The 19,343-nt window shown below is 42.6% G+C and overlaps 1 protein-coding gene across 1 annotated transcript in view; it reads left to right on the top strand.

Moving 5' to 3' along the window:
* CA8 (carbonic anhydrase 8) overlaps positions 1 to 19,343 on the top strand; it is a 1,124,912-nt gene that overhangs the window by 939,628 nt on the left and 165,941 nt on the right. Inside the window, exon 8 of the mRNA XM_069621095.1 lies at positions 5,664 to 5,822. Within this exon, the coding sequence (XP_069477196.1) occupies positions 5,664 to 5,798 (135 nt within the window). The 3' untranslated portion in view covers positions 5,799 to 5,822. The remainder of the gene's footprint in view (positions 1 to 5,663; positions 5,823 to 19,343) is intronic.

Here is a 19,343-nt window from a genome sequence, read left to right as displayed (position 1 = left end):
CCCAACCTAAGCTCTGGGACGTAGACTGGCAAAAGGTGGAGGGTCACATTTGGAAGAACTCGTTGGGCCTGCCTAGCTGCCTTCCTATTCAGGTCTTAAGGTTTGAGCTCGGCCTGAAATCATTGCAGCGAATGGTAGCTTGGAGACTGTTATCTCTATATAGGTTAATAATAATTCCACAAAAAGACTCTCTTTAGGAAGGCGTCAATCATCATTTCCAAATGGACAGCTCCAAGATCCTCCATCAGCTGGCCATAAAAGTTAGAAGAAATCTGGAAGGAGCCGATTCAACTGTAACAACCCTGAAAGAGAATCCTTTGAAAGCAAAGAAAGAACTGGAAACAATAGACTGGATCAAAACAGGGTTGGAACTGAGGCTGGTAAAACCAAAGAATAGCTTCCTAGTAGTGGAGAAAAAACTGGGAGATTTGCCCAAATATCTCCTAAAACATCCTAGCAGTGAATCAAGATACGTTTTCCTTAGGGCCCGTTTAAACCTAATTCATACAGATGAGATCCTAAGTATTAGAGGGCAAAGCCAGAATATAATACCGTTCTGTAAAATCTGTGCAACTCAAAATAAGCAAAATCTGCATCACTTACTCGTATAATGTAAAGGAACTTGGGAGACTAGAGTTCTTTATTTTGGGAAATTTGTGCATAAAATGGACTGCTTGCACTCGGAGAACTTTTGGAATCGCCTGATCCTGGGGCACAATACTGCCCTGACGATTGCAGTGAGTCAGGTCCTTTTAAAACTTGGCCTGACCGACTCAAGCGTTGGGCAGTCTGGGATTAATGCTTCTCCAGATACTATGGCTTTACACAGCAGTAGAAATTAACAATGTAGAATGGGGTGCAGGTTTTTGGGGAAACAAGGGTTTCTTATTTTCTTTCCTTCTCCTTGTTTCCTTTTAGTTTTTAATCTTTTTTTATTTACCTTTTATAGGTTTGTCTTCCATTTTGTGGAAATGTTTATGATAATTGTATTTTTTTTTATTGTGATCAATTGCCATAATGTTGGTTTTTATATTTTGTAAAGATCTATTTGATCAAAACAAATAAAAAAATTAAAAAAAATAAAGTGCAGGCCAACCAAGATTCTAAAAGCAGACTGCAAAAAAGAACAAAGAGGAAAAATACCATAGTTAGGAAGACCCACATAAAGAGAACAACAATAAAGATATTAAAGAATGTAAGTTTGTAACATAATTTTAAAAGAAACAAAAGTAAAACAATTATGAATTTTCAGAATATTAAACCGATGAAAGTGATGATCAAACCAGGGAATCAATCTGAGCCTTCAAATAATATGGGGAAAGAAATGAAACTCAAATGGTGAGACTGTTGCCCAACAGGAGGTTGAAAAAGGTGAAATGAAATAGTGGGAGGCGAATAACTGGAGAAGCAAGAAAAAATAAAAGGTCTTTTTTTGGGGGGGTTAAGAAAAATAAAACAAGACATCCAGGAATGAATGGCCACCAAACAGATATACGCCGATGAATAGAATCATTAAAAGATGGAAAGAATAATATGAATATTATAATCACAGAAAGGAGCCTGAAAGCCACAATCTGTAACCAATCCAAGGATCATCATGGCAGCCATTCTGTATTACATGGACCTCATAAATAAGACATTATGGAAGGCCAAAGTAGAGGTTGCTGCAATAGTCAAATCGGAATCCTAGTAGGGCTCTTGTCACCTCCATTTTATGCAAAATGTTCCAGAGAGGAACGATGCCCGTAAAGCTGTAAAGTTGCACATGTGACATCTTAGCTAGATCTTTAATTAGCAGTGTGATCAAGAGAAGATGATGGCCAGGTTTATTGGCATAGGCACATGGGCAGGGAAGAGGCATGTTAGAAGGCCATTTGAAAGGGAGGGAAGGAGGGTTGGAAAACCAAGGTAAATTATCTGTTTTAGACGCACTTGGGCATGAGATTTTAGCAATCATCCAGTGAGAAAGACAGCACAAGATGTGGGGATTAGAGACTGAATCTCAAAGCCTGGAGGCAATATGTGAATCATTGGCATAGGTTTGGATTTTAAAAGAGAAGGAATTGACGAAGATTGGTAGTGGTATTAGGTAAGCGTTGAAGAGACAAGGAGAGAGAGCTGATCCTTTTGGATAACCTGTAATCCTCAGTCTGGAGAAAAGGATGAGACTTAATCAAGATCAAAGCTAACAATGCCTTTCAGGGATTCACTGGATGTCATGGTTCACTGCATTAAAGACAGCAAATCTCAGAGAATGAGGATGGGCAGGTGTGTAGGCAGGTGTGTTATCAAGTGACTAAAGGAGTTCATCTCTCATAAACATTAAGCCTGAATCTTTTCTTTTAGTGGGTTGGAACCCATACTGGTGACCATCAATCAGTTTTAATGCTCTCTGTAGTCCTAGTTATTGTGAAAGCCTTTTCTCCAGAATTTACCCCAGTCTTGGGGTGTTTGCTATAGGGTGGTAGTTTGCTAGGATGGAGGGGTCAGCTGTAGGTTTCCTTAATAGAGGTGACCTGCCAAGTTATTCGAAAGGTTGCCAGGATTGAAGGCCTGGTTAGCCAGGGCAGTCAAGGACAGGGCTGGACAGTGTTATCTTTTAATAGTAGTGGATGGCCATGGGAAAGCTAGTCCTGGTGGGGTCTTCCTCTTTGGGACTGTTGTGGTAATTTTGGAAGACATTAACTAAAGTAAGTATAGAAGGATGGTCCTGGGGTTGTGTCATGTTGAGGAGAGGAGGAATGATGCTGGTGGATTGAAATGTTAAGTTGAATACAACTGATCCTATCTTTGAAGAAGGAAGATAAGTGGTTGCCAGCTCTGGGAGGTAGTGGTCATGGTGGTGCTTTCTGAAAATAAAAGTTTCAGTTCTTTGCCAATCTTCATGAATTCTGCAAATGTATTCAGGGTTTGGGAGATACTGTTTTTCACAAAGGTTTTTTCTATTAAATGTTATGATGTTGTGGTAGCCTTGCAGGTTTCTAAAGGAGTTCACTTAGCCTTTCTGCTCACAGGTTTTCCACCAGCACCTTTCCAGTGACCTAATTTTCCTTTTAAAGAGGGCCAGCATGCTATCATACCAGTTGTTACTTTCTGATGCATAACTGGACATGGGTCAACAAATGGATGATTGAGCAAATTACAGACAGCAAGTTACTTGCAAATGAGCATTAATGCAGGACTTCACTAGTTACCTTGGTGGGTGCAATAGGTTGATGGCAGCCTTTACGTAAGGGGTTGGAACTGCTAGAATTACTGCTTTGGTGGCTGTACAAACCCAGGGAAGAGTTCCTGTGGGGGTTGGCCTACTAGAGTAAAGCAGACATTACAGCACAAGTTGCACACGGTTTACCTGGCAAAAAACAATAGCATGTTACTGGTAACAAGGGATTTCCATGACTAGGTATAGCAATACTTGGATTACAGGTTGTTCTCCAAGGTGGGCATAGGCTCCAATAGAAAGGTAAGACGTTGAGTGATAGTACAATATAAGCTACCCTGATGGGTAAAGGTAGCTCATCAGTAAGGGGGTGGAACAGTTACATGCAGCTCTTTGGTGATGGTACCACACATGGGGTTGGCCTGGAACATGTTACAAGCAGTTTAGCAGGCAATCAGCCAAACAATACTAGCATGTTACTGCCAACAAGGAGTACAGTTAAATGTAGATTGCAGGTCATTTACAAGGAGGCCTATTCTTTGAAAGGCAAAGCAGTCCACTTAGCTGTGGTGATACAGTTAAGCTCATTACCAGGTAAGGAACAGGAATGTTTCTGGCTAACAATAAAAACTACCATCAAAGTACCACAGTAACTTGCCACCTGTTTGAGGCAAGTTAATGGATGCAGACTGTCAAAATGGTGGTGAAGCTGACATCCCCAATTTCCAAAGTGAAGAGTGATGTGGCATGGCAGTACGGGGCAAGGCTGGAGTCTGGTTGAAGGTCAGGGGGTGGAAGTGGTCAAGCAAGGGAATTGGTAGAGAGTGTCAAAAAAGAGAGGTTCCTGGCAGAGATCAGTGCCCTGATAAGTGAGGGAATGACAGAAAAACTAGTTCACTGAAGGAAGGCAAACCCCAGAGCAGAGGAAATGGTCTGAGCAACCCACTCGACTTGAGACTGTTTCAAAAATGGGACTCAGAGGTTCTGAAGGGTCAAAAGAGAAGGGTTGGTGGTCGGGGGGGGCTATGAATGGGAGGGTGAGCACCAGGTGAATTGCTAGTGGTGGAAGGCTGTGCAGCACGAAAGGGAACAGGGAACTAGAGAGGAGGCAGGCTATCCAAAGTGGGTTAGAGCGGACAACGAGCCGAAGAAACAAACTTTTCAGGGTGAGGAAGGGAGGCAGATATAATGCAAATAAGGAGTGTGGCAGGATGAAGGGATAGGGATTTGAAGGATGGAAATTAGAAAGACCAAGAGGATAGCGAGGTGGGCACTTACAGGAGACAGTGTGACATCTGCAGGAAGGGCGCTACCTTATGCCAGAGGGGCCAAAGTGGATTGAACTACAATGAAGAGGCTCAGAGGCAACATCCTTTTGTAAACTTACCTTTGACAAGCTGACATGACGATTTTTCTCTATCCCCACAATAGAAGACCGTGAAAGGAGTCTCATGTTGCAGGCGCTCACGCAATCCCAGCATGACTCGGTTTCCACTAACAAATTGGGAGTCTTTACTCAGATCATCTTCAATATGGTGGCCATGGTGAAAAGGCCAGTTACAGGAACCAGATATCAGAGCCCCCAGATTGTGGGAAGGTTCTAGTGGCAGGGGGATGGTTTATATGGTCTCTGCAGCAATCAGAGTGCACTGCTGCTGATGTGAGAAGAAGGGTGAACAGAGATGTATTTGCCAAGGCACAAACAATGCTAAGGGGCAGCCAGTCACCCAATCCAAGCACATCTTGGAGGCCACCAGTATGCCAGGCATCTTCGCTCCGATCTGTAGCCTGTCTGCCATGATGAAAAGGCCAGCCTTCAAAACCTCATTTATTGTAAGCCCCAGATTATGGGGGGTGCAGGTTTCAGGGTACACCTCAGGTGGCCTAAGCTGCGATCAAGGTGCATGGAGGCTGGTGCAAGAAGAATTCAATTCTTTGTTCTTACTTGATTCCCTAAATAAAGAGACAGTTTATTTGTACGCACGGCTGTTATTTTGAGTAGAAAGCTATTGCACTTAGATTTGTATGAGAACTGTATTTAAATTGTTAATTATTCTTTAGTGTTTACATGAATTTGAACAGAAATGTGGACTGCTTTTGCATTGATATTTTCTACAAATATAAGTCTGTCAGTAATTATTTTGGGTTTATCTGGTTTCAATTGACCTTGACCCAGTATGCAATTCCTGAGGCCCTGTTAGGGGGAAATATTTTCCTGTTAAACTAGCCCATAAATATAGATATAATTGTCCTTCCAATTATATATAATGCAATATGCAAATCTTAATCTGCCACAAGACAAACACATTAGTTCCCTACAACGAACACATGTGATAAAATAGTCGTGCTGTTAATTCATTGGTTACAGTTTTAAAGAAATACCTTTGAATTTGAAATGTTGACATTAAAAACTATTAGCTAAATGTCCATATTAATTTAATTAATAATTGAATGTGATGCATCCTCTAGGTTAAGCTTTTAACATGTTTTTCCATTATTTCAGATGGAGGAATTCAGAAGGCTGAGGACCCATTTCAAAGGAGCAGAACTTCAAGAGGGTAATGATGGGATCCTCGGAGATAACTTTAGACCAACTCAACCTCTTAGTGATAGAATCATCAGGGCAGCTTTCCAGTAGCAGTGAAATACAGTGTTGGGCCAGGTATGAAAAAGTCAAGAAATGTAATTATTTGTAGCCAAGTACAAATTGTACAAGTTGGCTAACTAGAACAGAACACAACCTGTGTGGTCATTAACACTAATCATCATGGAATTGTTCTTGCAGTATTCTGTACATTCTTTAAGCAGTATTGCCCATTCACACAGGCAATATGAGAAGTTATATGCCCTGAAGCCCAACTCATGAGACAAAGTGAGAGTTCATAAGGAGGGCTCATGCTACATAATGTTCCAAATTGCCCCGTTGGAATGGCAATGAGGCCCTTATTACCAAGCCAGTAGTAACAAACTGAACTGTGAATATCAGTAGGAATGTGACTCTTCTGTGTGATCTGTCGCTTGGTAACCAGACTTTGGATAAGGCAGGTGGGTGACTTTAAGCTCGGTCTAAGAAAGAGGCTTATGTTGCAGCTATATTTGTCATTTGTGAGACCATTAAGAGGGCCCCTATGGGTGATGTCACTCCCAGCTCGGATACACCATGGTTAGTGGCTGTGTGAACAGTGGGTCCCCCTGACTATGTAGATGCAATTGTGCATTTGCCTTACGAAGCAGTGTTCACCGCCAGATACCATGAAACCATAAAGGGCCCATCACACGCTGTTCTCGTATGCCTATTGGGTCCCTTTAGAGCCCACAATACATTCCTATATGTGGTTACAGAGGCATGTGTCTTGTCACTTTTTTTCCTGCTTGTGGGGAGAGGGTCTGGGGGGGGGGGGGGTCCTGCCTTAACACATAGTTGTACTGAGGTGCTACCCAGGTAGGAGTGCAGCGGATGCCTCATGGTCGGTGGTGGCAACAGTTTGCCTCCAAATGATGGTGTTACAGTGATAGTACTGGGCGTACACTCATTTTATGCCTTTTTATAAGCTCTAATCCCAAGAAAATGTACTTTTGGCCTCAGTCCGAGTAGACAGGCGAGAGCATGACACCATGTTCTGTGTAATCTACCATCCTTGTATGCGCTATAGTGAAACAAACACATGTATACCCTGCAAACTATTTAAATGTAAATTGTGCTCCTGTCATGGCACCTGCGGAGGTGCTGATGACGGCTGATTACATCACTTTGCATAGTCCCAAGAGCATTGTGTTGTGCACGGGTGCTCAGGAGTGTGACTGTATCTAAACACGGTCTTCAGTCCTGGGGCCGTCCCATGTATTACCAGGAGATATGGTTACCTCCATGAGGATCTGCTGTGGACCCAGGGCAGTGTCCCGCCCCTGCCTACAGGACTGTATAACACTGGGAGGAGGGAGTGCCAAGGGGCAAATCCCTACTTATAAATCCATTGTTTGCAGGTTTAGTTGTGTAATGTTCCCTGTCCTACAAATTAGGCTCAATTAGAAGGTTTATGTTGCCCTTCTTCTGATAATTAGGGAGCCAGAGACCCTCAATGGGGTAAGTGTACAATCCTACCCCATTGATGAAGTGGATTTTCAGGGAATTATAAATGAGATTTTAATGTGTACTTTTTGTGACAGTTTCTAGCATTCATGAAAGATTTGCTTTTAGCAATCCCTTCCTGGGGTAGATCCTGAATAATACTCCCCTTACGGCCTCACCACATGAATTCTTCACATCTCATAGCATCTATCGGTACCTTCTCCCACATTGAGAACCACATAAACTGCATCTTGGGTGGCTAGAGGTTACTTTTATTTCCATACTCTCTATATTGACACACTTTCCTCCCTCTTTAAGAGAGCCACCTCCCAGTCTGGGGAAATGTCACTAAACAGTTGGTTAATCATACATAGCCCTCATGTATAATTTAACAGTGCTGTCTATTGATTCAGGGATAGTCTTAATTCTTAGGTTATTTGTGCCTCCTTTTACATTCCATGAGCTTGTTCCCTGTCTATAGCATGATAGTTTCAAGGCTATCTTCAATTAAGGCTCTGTAGCGATATTTAATTTCCAGTTCACAGTTCTGATTTCCAGTGCCGACAGCTAGCCCTCTGTTTTGCTCATTCTGACTGAATATGCTTTTTGGGTGGTCTTTCCCTCTAGAATTTCTTCTAGGTTATGCTGCTGAATCGCACAGAAGTCATCAAATGAGTGATCAGGCAATTGCTTGGAGGTGGGGGTGACAGTTGAGGGATATTGTGTATTCTCCCAAGGTCCCTAGCTGAATCCTTCTGTGGGGAGATGTTTCAGCCCAAGCTCTCACCAGGGGCGTGTTATTCATGAGTTTAAAATCAAGTAAAACTCAGTTTGAACATCTCACGAAAATGTGTCTACATAATTCCAAGATGTAGCTGGCAAGAAATGACCACTGAACAAAGCATTAGATGGCTAAGAAGTAACCTGACCTTGAAATAAGTCTCAAAGCACTTTTCAGTGGAACCATTTTCTGAATCATTACCCTTCACCATCCTTAACTATTTTGTGCTACTTTGACAAGGTCCTAGGAACAAACTGTATTCTAATGTTTGATCTGAGTCCAACAAGTCTTTACAAAAATATATATACTTCTATAGTTAGTTGTATAATTGACTTGTTAAATTAAAGACACTATAAAACCGACTCCTGTAAAGGAAGACAGAAAATGCAGAATAAATGTGTCTAGATACATTTGAAGGGAGGAAAAAGGCAAGAATTTGAATAGCTTTATCCGGTAAGATAGTTCAGCGGGTTGAGCACTCGGTGTTGCGATCTATGAGTGATCTGCAGGACAGCTCAAGAGGTGCTCTGTGCAGTTTGAAGGAGGCGGGACCTATGGAGGTTGATGGATCACCAGGAGTGGTTTGACGACCGAGCATAGTTAAAAACAAAGTATTGCTGGTTCAGGTCAATGGGTGACACTCCAAGTCCTCGGCATCGAGTGCTGGTGCTTGAGCCAGAAAGGTGACCGGGCTGTGCTCGGGCGATGCAGCATCAAGCCTGTGGTTAATGTGAAATGTTAAAAAAGAAAAAAGTTATTCTATGCCGCTTTGGGAGCCAAAAATACAAATTGTGTTGAATGCAATTCTAGTTGGAAAGGAGCAGAATATAGGATGTACTGCAGTTCTGGTTGCTTGGCTTGCATTTTCTTGTATTTTCCTCCCCCTCACTTTTCAGTCGACAGACTGCTATTACCGATTTATGACTGACTGGTTGCCATATTTATTTGGGAGACCAATATTAATGGACCGCTCTATTTCTGCTATTTCTCATTCTAACTTCTTTTGAAGAGGGCAGGTCTATGGTCTCCCCTCACACCAGTTTGTTGTACCTCTCCAGATAGTTCTGAGACATTAATCCCACACAGATCCGTCTTACTACCATAAAGAACATCATCCTTGTATTATTGCCGTTTGATAAGGAAGTAGAATTTCCTTGGATAAGAAGCCATTTTTGTGTTGGATGGTTTCTGGAATTTATGAAAATGAAATTGTGTAACATTGTTTAGATCCTTGTTTTAATATTTTTTTTAATACTTGATTTTTAGTGACCTATTTTAAATGTCATGTTGCTTTGCATTTGCACTTGCATTAGGGTCATAGGTGTGTACCTTTCCCCATTACACCTGGCTGCATAAGCTTTGTTATGTTGATAGCCTCATTGAAATCACTAAAACATAAATAAGAAGATATTCCCCCGTAATAATGAAGCCATTAGACAAGGCAAACATTTAAATCAGCAAAATTGAAATATTGCTTACCTTGCTTGATTAACATCTACACACTAAATTAGCCAGGCAAGTGTCCTTGGCCTCCAACTGTGTTATGGAACTGGATTGGGTAAATAATTAAATTGATGCAAGAGACTGTGACTTGGGGGAACTCCGAGTCACAGATGGCTCCAGGAACACCCCACTTGCAAAGAAGGTCCAAGGGTCATTATTGAAGTTTTTATTAGGGCCCTATTGCCACTTCTTTCCCCTCTGCAGGCACCATTCCCTCCCTAACCGTGATGTCATCAGGCCCCAGGTTAGTAGACACTGCCTATTTCTCCCTCCTGTACCTACTTTGCTAGAGGGGAGGACCTACAGACCAATGCCATATCGGTTTCAGCTTCTGCAGGTACTTCCTAGACTGACCCTACACTATCAATGTTGATAGTTGATTAAAAAGGATTATACAGTGTCTTTCAGATTCGCTGTCTGACTCGACCATCTTCCTAGCACACCCATGTGCACCTCTCCCTCTAAATGTGTGATGTTCTTTCACTTTTCTTCTTCATCCAACTCCACCCAACTTCTTCTCTTCTATTCCCTGTGTATTCCTTCCCTGTCTGTAACATGCCTCTCTCTGTGCCTCTTCTACCTCCCCTTTTGATATTCTAGCTCCCTCCTCCACACCAATACTCCCTCATACACACCACTACTAGTCCCTCCTACACACTCATTCTACCACTTCTCCCCACCTTCTACCCACTCAAATCCCTCACTCTCACAACCACTTTTCATTCACGCCACTAAGACTCTCACTCCGATGTTTCGCATACACTCACCACTAAGTACCCTTTGCTCTCACCAACCTATACTGCACTATGTTCACAAATGGCCCCAATACTCTAATCTACTGTCCTTCCTCCTGCTAGTCTCTTGGCCTGCTATGTTCTCCTCTGTTCACCCCAACCAAACTCTGATCTTCCTCTTCTCACTCTGATGAGATTTCTGCCCCTCCACTTTAAGTCCATGGCGTTTCCTGCGACCACAGCAGGTTTGGTGCTGTGCATACTGGTGCTGGGGAGCTGTGTGCGGCACCAGGGGCAGATTCATAGAATCTTCAGTTCATCTTTCGTGTGCTTTCTCTCTCCTGGTTAGCTCTATGTTTAAGCGGATCATTTTCAGGTTGTCTCTCCATATTGTCAACCATTGCAGATACTGGGCTTAGTGTCCTTGTTCCTCACCATCCAGACTAATGGGCGTGATCTGTGACAAGTTTAAACTGATGGCCAGTTAGATAGTACTCAAGAGTGCATATGGCCCATTTTATAACTACGCATTCCAACCTGACCACCGGATTGTTCTCCTCTCGTGGAAATAGTTTGCTACTGATAAAAATGATAGCTGACAATGTCACTGAGATTAGCCCCAGTGAATGAACAGCATGGTTGTAGGGCTCAGTCCATTCATCTCTAGAATGTTGCTGGATCCCAATGAAGACCAAACAGCAATAAAGTGAACTGACACGCGTGCGTGCATTATCTCAATGACATTGTCATCTACAGGGATACGTGGGAGGACCATCCTAAACATGTAATGGTCATCTGCGATCAGCTACATAAGGCCCATCTCAACAGCCAACCCAGCAAAATGTCACCTGGTTCAATCCTTTGGAGTAAAGAAGGCAGTCTTGGCCTTTCCTTCTCACTCTAGGGGTACCTGCCAGGATCAGTTCTTCTGATTAATTATTTAGATTCTGGCATTGATTTAATTATTTGGATTCTGGCAATGAGGCATATTATGCTGCCTGGAGCTATCTTGATTTTGTGTACTACTCTCTTCATGCACCAAGGTTTTTAGGGAAAATACTTCTGGGTATCCTTGAATAGCTGAATGAGTTCCTGGTGACTGGTTGTGGAGTGACCAACATGCATGTTCACGCTGTTGCCTTGGATGGGCAGTGGCGTTTCTCTGGTGTTATTGGTATTCAGCAACAGGAATTGAGGATTGCTGTTCCCTTTTCAGGATTTTAGTTTGTTCACATGTTCTAATTTTGAAGGTTTCCGATGATCCTTCCTTCTCATTTCCCCTGCATCATATTCAGAAGATCGCAGGGATTTCAGCCATTGACCGTCTGCAAAATTGAGACACCTATAGAGGGTGGAGGTGTTTTCCAGATAGCGAGTAAGGCCCATGGGATCAGGTCATCCCAATGCTGTCCATTCTCAGCAATCGGTTTACTAAGGAGTTTGGTTGAATCGCTATTCTAGGCCGCTGGTTTGGGCATGGTATATCAAGGTACGTCATGTCGCCCATCAATATTGACATGAAACTACTTCATCAGTCTGTTAGAATTTCAGCTGGAAATCCCAGTGAACTGTGGTATTGAGGACCTGTAGGATGGCTTTTGTTGTATTACTTGTCAAATGAAAAGCTTCAGGCTGTTGAGTCACCTATAGTACGATTACCATGATGTACTTGCTACCATATTTCAAGTGTTCCAAGGTGCTAGTCCATATATGGAAATACGGCACAATAGCCATATACCCAATGACACGTCAGTCGTGAGGTTAGATTTCCAAACAAGTCTGGTTTCATTCAAAGTATCTCAGTCGGCCGACTGGGTCTCAACGCCTCGCGACGTGTGTTCCTAGACTCATGTAGTCATATACATAATACATCAACAATTGCTAATGCTATTCGTCCCACCCTTATACATGTCCTGCAGGCTAGGGTTCAGTAATTGACAGTTATGACACATCTTCATTTAGTCTAAACATTAGTTATTCTAACAAAGGCTGCAGAGACAATTTTCTGTTATGAGGAACATGGAGCACTGGCACAGGAAGGATATCTTGTTCTTAGAGGTGAGACATTCCATGCAACGTTATCTGTTTGCTTCAGCTCATGCGCTAAGGGACAGGCAGTTCTGTGGCATAAATACCATCCTTCTTGAAGGAGAACCTCTAGCTGAATATAATTCATGTTTAACTGCCTTTTACAACAGCGCTTGCAAGACAAACCGGCACCTGGGCTACTGATTAGGTGCAGCTTCTGCACAGCTTCAAGGCCTCAGTGAAAGGGAAAACAATGTATTTCTGCACGGCTCTACATTCCTGCCTACGTTAGTATTTCAGAGTTCAAGCTGTGGCCTTGCACCGTGTGTGGATCTAAAGCATAGAATATATTTGCAAAGCGTTACAAAAAAGAATGGCCGGTATTTACAAAATGGACTCCCTATAGTCACATTCAGGTTTCTTAGTTTGCAAAGTTTGTCGCATGATGCGATTTGCTTCTGGCCAGCATACTATTCATATAACTCGGCATATGTGATTACTTTTTTGGTATAACAAAGGTGCTGATTTTGTACATGTTGAAGGGAACCTATACATCATTAAGGACTCTGATGGGAGCCAGGAAACATCCGGAGACGTAGATCAGACAGCTGACACAGAACTGCTTGACTTCAGCAAAACTCGACACGCGTTGGGCTATCTATAAAATGAAATATGATATTTTGTTTATTATTTAAATGGTCATTGTAATTCATATTGTTTCAAATTGTTCTTGCTTCAACAAACTAAAGTGTATAAAATTACATTGGAATACTATCAAGCTAAGAAGTCTTATTGATTTCCTGGGACTTAGTGTTATCTAAAGATTGTGGCTATCATTAGAAGCCACAAAAAGTGTGCAGGGGACGGGAGTTCCCTTATAGGGAACTTCTCTCTTTGGTTTCTTTCAATTCACAGCCTAGTTGCTAAGGCTGCAGTCCTCTCCCCCGCACCTTAAACTTCACACAAACTTCATTCTCTAATCATTACTTTAACCCTTTTGAAAAATTCTATTACACCAGCCAACTTAACGAGGAGTGTTTAGGGTTTACATTTTTTGTTCACTGCAGCATATACTCTGGGCCTATAGAATCAGCGTAGAAGACTCTACTGGATCTTCTCCAATCTGAGATTCCCCGTCATCTAGTTAGTGTGGGCTGACTCCAAAACAGACCTCTGGAATTAATTCAGTGCCACCAGTTAGTGGTAGTTGGTGCCTTCACCCTTAAGATTCATATCCACTATATACAAAAATCCCTGTTTGCAGATAAAGTGGGCCATCTTCAAAGTTAGGCTCTCAGCTTCAGATACCAAGTTATTCCGAGCTTGCTCTAGAAGTGGATCCATCCTTTGGGCGTCTGTGAACTTGATGGATGTGGGACCTGGAGGTCTTCTTGAAGGGACTCTCCTCTTGTGCCTGTGTCATTTTACAGAGACCAACCTCTGTTCGTTCAGTGGTCTCCAGTGTTTCCACCTCTTCATGCTTCAGTATGAGGATTCTCTCACACACCCAAAGTTAAAAAGAATTACCTTCACTTCTCCACAGTAATCCCTTTCAATAACTGTCTCAAACATCAAGGAAATGTCTCTGGCATATTCATCTGTAAACTGGGCTGGACCATGGCCCTGCCTCTTGGTGGATTGTGACTTCTTCGTCCCCTTAGAGATCACCCCACTGCTCTAAGAGCTACCTTTCTGAAAATTCAGGACAGATTTGTCAGTTTCACTACCCTTAACATTCTGGATGAATGTGTCTGACCTCTGCATCAGGGGCTATAGGATTCCATGATGACCCCACATGTCACAGATGGCGCAAGAAACACTTCCGCTCACAGATAAGGTTCTGGGCTCTTTACTGAATGTCTTATCAAAGTGCTAGGGTCATTCCTCTCTCTCGTTCTGATCTAAATGCACCAATCCCTCCCTAACTCTGGCATCTCTACTCTAATCCACAGGTTAATATATAAAGCTGGTTTATCTCTACTGTCTACGTTCTGACTTATCTAGGAGGGAGGCCTGATCTGCCTTAACTCCCTCAGGGGCTACCTAGACGGACCTTTCACTGTCAATTTTGTTAGTTGACTAAAAACAATGTACATCTCCCTCTATATGTCAACTGTACCTGTCTCCCTACTTTTCTTTGTCCAACTCCACCCAATGCCTCCCCTTTTACACCCTCCATTTTCCTACTCTGTCCATCCAATGTCTTTCTCTCACCCGCCTCCAACTTTGGATGTGACTACTCCCTCTTCAACAAAACTATTCCCTCCTCCAAACTACTACTGCCTCCTGCATATTACTACTGCCTCCTCCATGCTACAACTCCCCCACCACACTACTCCTCCCTACTACTCCATCCTCCACACTACTACCACTCCTCCCCAGTCACACTCCTTTCACTTTTGCAACCACTTTTCATTCACTCCATACACAATCTCTAACACGATCACTCCCTGACCTTGCATGCACACTCACTACTCAGTACCACTTGCTCTCAAAAAGCAATAACTTACCTTATTCACAAATCGCCTCCAGGCTCTATCCACCATCGTTCCTCGTGTTTGTCTCTTTGTTTACTATGTTCTCGTCCCAGCGCTCCAGATAAGATTTGGAAGTGGGAGTATTTTACTCCATATTTTTTAAAGTGGGGAGTAAAAAGATTTTTAGGGAGTAAAAATCTAAGTCCAATTCCCAATGGGAGTATTTTTTATAAGCTTGCAAAAAATATGTTTTAACTGGAAAACTGAAATGTTTTTGTATTTCTTTGCACCTAGTTATTCATGCACATAAAAAGATGCAGAAATACTTTTTTCGACCAGGTCGTTATAATAGCAGTTCTTCCTGTGGTGCTACATGCACTACTGGTCCAAACATCCATGGAGCTATGGGGGTGTAAAAGTAGGGGTGCAAGATTCTACATGTCTGTTTCCTATATTTTTGGGAGTATTTGTACTCCGACGTACATTTTTCGGAAGTTTTGCCTATTTTTAGATAGTTAAAGTGGCCTACACACCCCATATCTGTAGGGCTGTCATCTCCTCTGAGCTCACCCAAACAACCCACAACTTCCTAGCTCCTGCTAACTTTCTTACCCTCTCCCTCTCATTGGATTCTTGCACCTGGCCAATTTGGCCTTGTCTTTTCTGCCCAGGAGGTGACACAATCACAGTAAATTACAAATAACATCTTAAACCTAGTAGTCAGGCCGCATTGCTGAAATAATCGTGGTCCGCACTGCAAAGTGTCTGAGTTTGTGTTAGGGAGCTTGCGTTTGGTCACCCACAAAGTCAATGCAGTCAGTCTGATCAAGTTCCACTTACAGGCACTGGTGGTTTAAGGTGGCTAGAGCAGTTCTGCTGCCATGCATGGCGGTGCTGGGGAATGGTGTGTGGTACCTGGCAAAGCCACATAGGATCAACAGGTCATCTTTTGTGTGCGCTCTCTCTCTCTCTCTGGGTTAGATCTGCATTTACGGTAGATGTAAGCAGACCGCAAGGGGCACCAATGGTTTGCCATGCTGCGGGTGGTCTCTGCGTATTGCTGCTGCTTCCCTCTATAAAAGAGAGAGAAAAATGGTCTTGCACGTTTGCCAGGAGTTATGGAGTGAGGCAAGTTGGTACTGTACACAGGCACTTCGGGGCAGGAAATAGGGTCCATTCAACTGCCACCGCTCCCTTCTAGGGTAGGACTGTATCTGCCTTCCTCCCTGTTAGGCTTCCCAGCCCCGGTTGAGAGGGGTTCCTAACCCCTTATGACAAGATCAGGTTCCTGTGGACATACACAATGAAACAATGACCAAAAGCTGAATTTAGAAGTTAATTTAATTAAGGTAGTCCAATTAAGAAATAAATGCTGCAATCAATGAGATACAAGAGACGGCTGTTATGGACAGAGAGTGGTGTAGTAATATTGATGCAAGATATTTGTGACGGAGAGGGAAAAGGGCCTGCAATCAAAGGAGTGAAAAGAAACGCATCTTGATTTAGTTGCATCAGGCCTGGTGATTACATGCACTAACAATGGGGACACGCAAGTCAGTGATATCCTCAATAGATAAGCAGGCTCACGTAGATATTGTTGTAATACTTGTTAGAGATTGTTAGCTGAGGGTGAACAGTTTAAGAAACTAGTGGGACGCTTATATGGGGATTGAAGGAACGCAAACAAAAAGATTATTACCATGTGTGTCTAAATGTGAAACAATATTTGATTCAAAGGTAACCATCTGGGCAAGGAAAGGAAACCTCTTTCAAAAGCACCAGTTCATTCTTCCTTAAACCAGAGTGTATGCCCCGGGAAAAAAATATAAAATAAAACTAATCATTTAAATTCTCCCATTACAGTGGTTATTAGTATGACCGATTTATTTTTTTGTTGCTTTTTTACATCTGTTTACGTTGAAGTGCTTTACACAATTTTACATATAGCACAAGTAATGAAACACAAATGTTGAAGAAATTAGAGAGAATAAGTTGGTCCTTAAGACCTAATTGGAGCATAGAGTAGAAAGGGAGAGAACAAAGAGAAAGAGGTAGGTCGTGCCAATGCAAAGGTGCCAAAAGAGTAAAGGAACACAAGTTAGAGGAAGCACATGGAGAATGAGGAAAAGTAAGAAGAAACAAGGACTCAGAGCATAAGGATTGCAGAGGAGAATAGAAAGATAAAAGTGAGGAGAGGTGGGGAGGAGACAGATTACAGAGAGATTCAAAGACCGAGGAAAATGAAGAGCAAGCGAGAGTGATAAGGGAGGCAATAAAGAAGCTGAAGAAATTAATTCTCATGAGGAGAGGGAAAAAAGGCAACATATAGAGGAATATAGACAGATTGCAGAGGGGCAAGATGAGAAGCAGGAAGGCCAACAAGAAGAGAAGAGCAGTAAAAAAAGGTGAGCAAAGACAAGAGAAGAAACAAGTAGCTTGGTAGCATAAAATGAGAGCAGGGTCTAGCTTTATAGGTGTTAAAGAATGTGCAAACACGATAAAGTACAGCGATCTGTGAGGAAAAAGAGAGAAATCAATGCAAACACAGGTTATCAGCAGAAGGTGAGATGATAGAGAGTTGGGGGAAGAAATGGAGTTAGGAGGGCAGGGAGGAGGAATGGTTGTAGAGAGAGAAAAGACCTCAGTCTAAGAAGTATTCAAATGAAAAAATGGTTGGACATCCAAGATTGGATTGCAACAAGACAGGATGTGATGGTGTCATGAATAGCAGCGGTGAAAGCAGAGAAGGATAGACAAAGTTGGAAATCACCAGCATACAGGTGGTGAGAGAGACCAGAGGAGCTGATAATGTAAGCAAGATGAATGGTGTAAAGAGAAAAAGGAGGCCCAAGACCGAAGCCTTAGTATGCCACGAGAGGGAGTATAGGTGAAGTGTGTCCAGCCCAAGAGACAGAGTGGGTGCAGTTAGAGAGATGGGCATGGAACCATAAAAGAACTGCGTTTTTAAAGCCAAGAGAAGTGAGTGATACAAGCAGGATAAAATGGTAGAAAGGGCTGAAGACTGCTGATAGATCAAGAAGTACAATAATGACAAAGTTTTGGCATATCGAGCTGATAGTAGCCGGATAGCAACGGAGAAGTGCAGTCTCAGTCGAGTGACTGGACTCTAAAACCAGAATGGTTATGTGGAAGAAGAAAATTAGGGGTAAGATAAGTGGAGACATGTACATAAAGAATTCGCTCTAGGAGCTTGGAGAGAAAGGGAAGAAGAGAAAACGGGCTGAAGTTGGAGGGAAGAGAAGTATTGAGAGGTGATTTTATTTTTAAGAATAGAAAGATGCATCTGTAGAGTATTGCAGAGAGCCCTTGAAGAGAAAATTAAGATGGGGAAGGATAGAGTAGGCCATGGGAATTAAAACTAATGGGAGGGGCCCAGTTGGAGCAGAAGTGGGAGGGCCTTCTGAAAGGATAGCTATGTAAACATCTGTAAAATAAAGAAAAGATGACAGAGTAAGAGGGGGGAGGAGAAAGGGAAGGGCAATTGTCTAGGAGAGGTAGGTAATAGAGGAATGGAGGAAGAAAACTTTAGTGGAAAAGTAAGCGGCCAGGTCAAAGGCCATTCAGAAAGAAGTACAGGCAGGATCAGGAGAAGGAGGGAAATTAATGCAAGAGATAGTCTAAAAGAGAAATCAAGGATGAGAATAAAAGGAGTCAAGAAGATCAGTATAGTATTGTTGTTTTGCTGAGAATAGAGCTGTATCAAAACTAATACAAAGAGAGGAGGGATGAGAAGAATTAGCAGGCCACTGCGAGTTTTAACGGGGGTGCTCAGAGTGGCTGCGAGATTGGCACAGCAAACGGACAGATGGAGTCATCCAAGGTTGGAGAGGCTTACGCGTAGGGATGAATGGAGAACATGGATAGAGAGTCATAAGTTTTCGAAATGGCAGAGGAGTAGAGTGTAAAGGGAGAATCAACAGATGAAGAGCCACATTCATGCAGTGATGAAAGAGATGGGGAAATGAGACTAAATGTAGAATCATTGAAACTGTGTAAGTTCCTTCAGAGATAAGTGTGAGAGGAAGATGGAGAAGAAGGGAATGTTGCAGGAGGAATAATGGAGAACAATACAAGTGCATGATCAGGAGTGTAGATAGGAAAGGCAGTGACCGAAGTCAGAGTAGGCGAAGAAGAGAAAATTGGGTCCAAGCAAGAACCGCAGATATGAAAAGGAGGAGTGGGAACAGAAGAAAGATATTAAGAGCTAAGAAGAGATATGAGAGGAACAGATTGGTTTGATGAATGATTTAGATTAAAGTCACCAAGAAGGAATAGAGTGCTGTCAGAAGGGAATAAAGGGGACAGAAGTGCATCCCAGAAGGAGGTGGCTGAGCCAGGTTGGTGATAGATCAAGAGAAAAGCCGAAGGATAACGTTTAGAAAGCAGAGTATTGTTATTCAAATGTGGAGAAATTAGGAAGATTAGGAGGGGAAGGAGAAATAGTAAGGTAGGAGCGATATAGATTGCCAATACCACTCCCATGACCTGACAGGCGGGTGGTGTGATATAAGGCAGTAGAAGAAGTCATAAGTGCAGCATGGGTAGCAGAATTGGAAGATAACCAAATTTC

This window comes from Ambystoma mexicanum, chromosome 5q (assembly GCF_040938575.1).
Source record: "Ambystoma mexicanum isolate Mex_15411 chromosome 5q, UKY_AmexF1_1, whole genome shotgun sequence".
Classification (NCBI taxonomy): domain Eukaryota; kingdom Metazoa; phylum Chordata; class Amphibia; order Caudata; family Ambystomatidae; genus Ambystoma; species Ambystoma mexicanum.
This window is presented reverse-complemented; position numbering and strand designations above follow the sequence as displayed.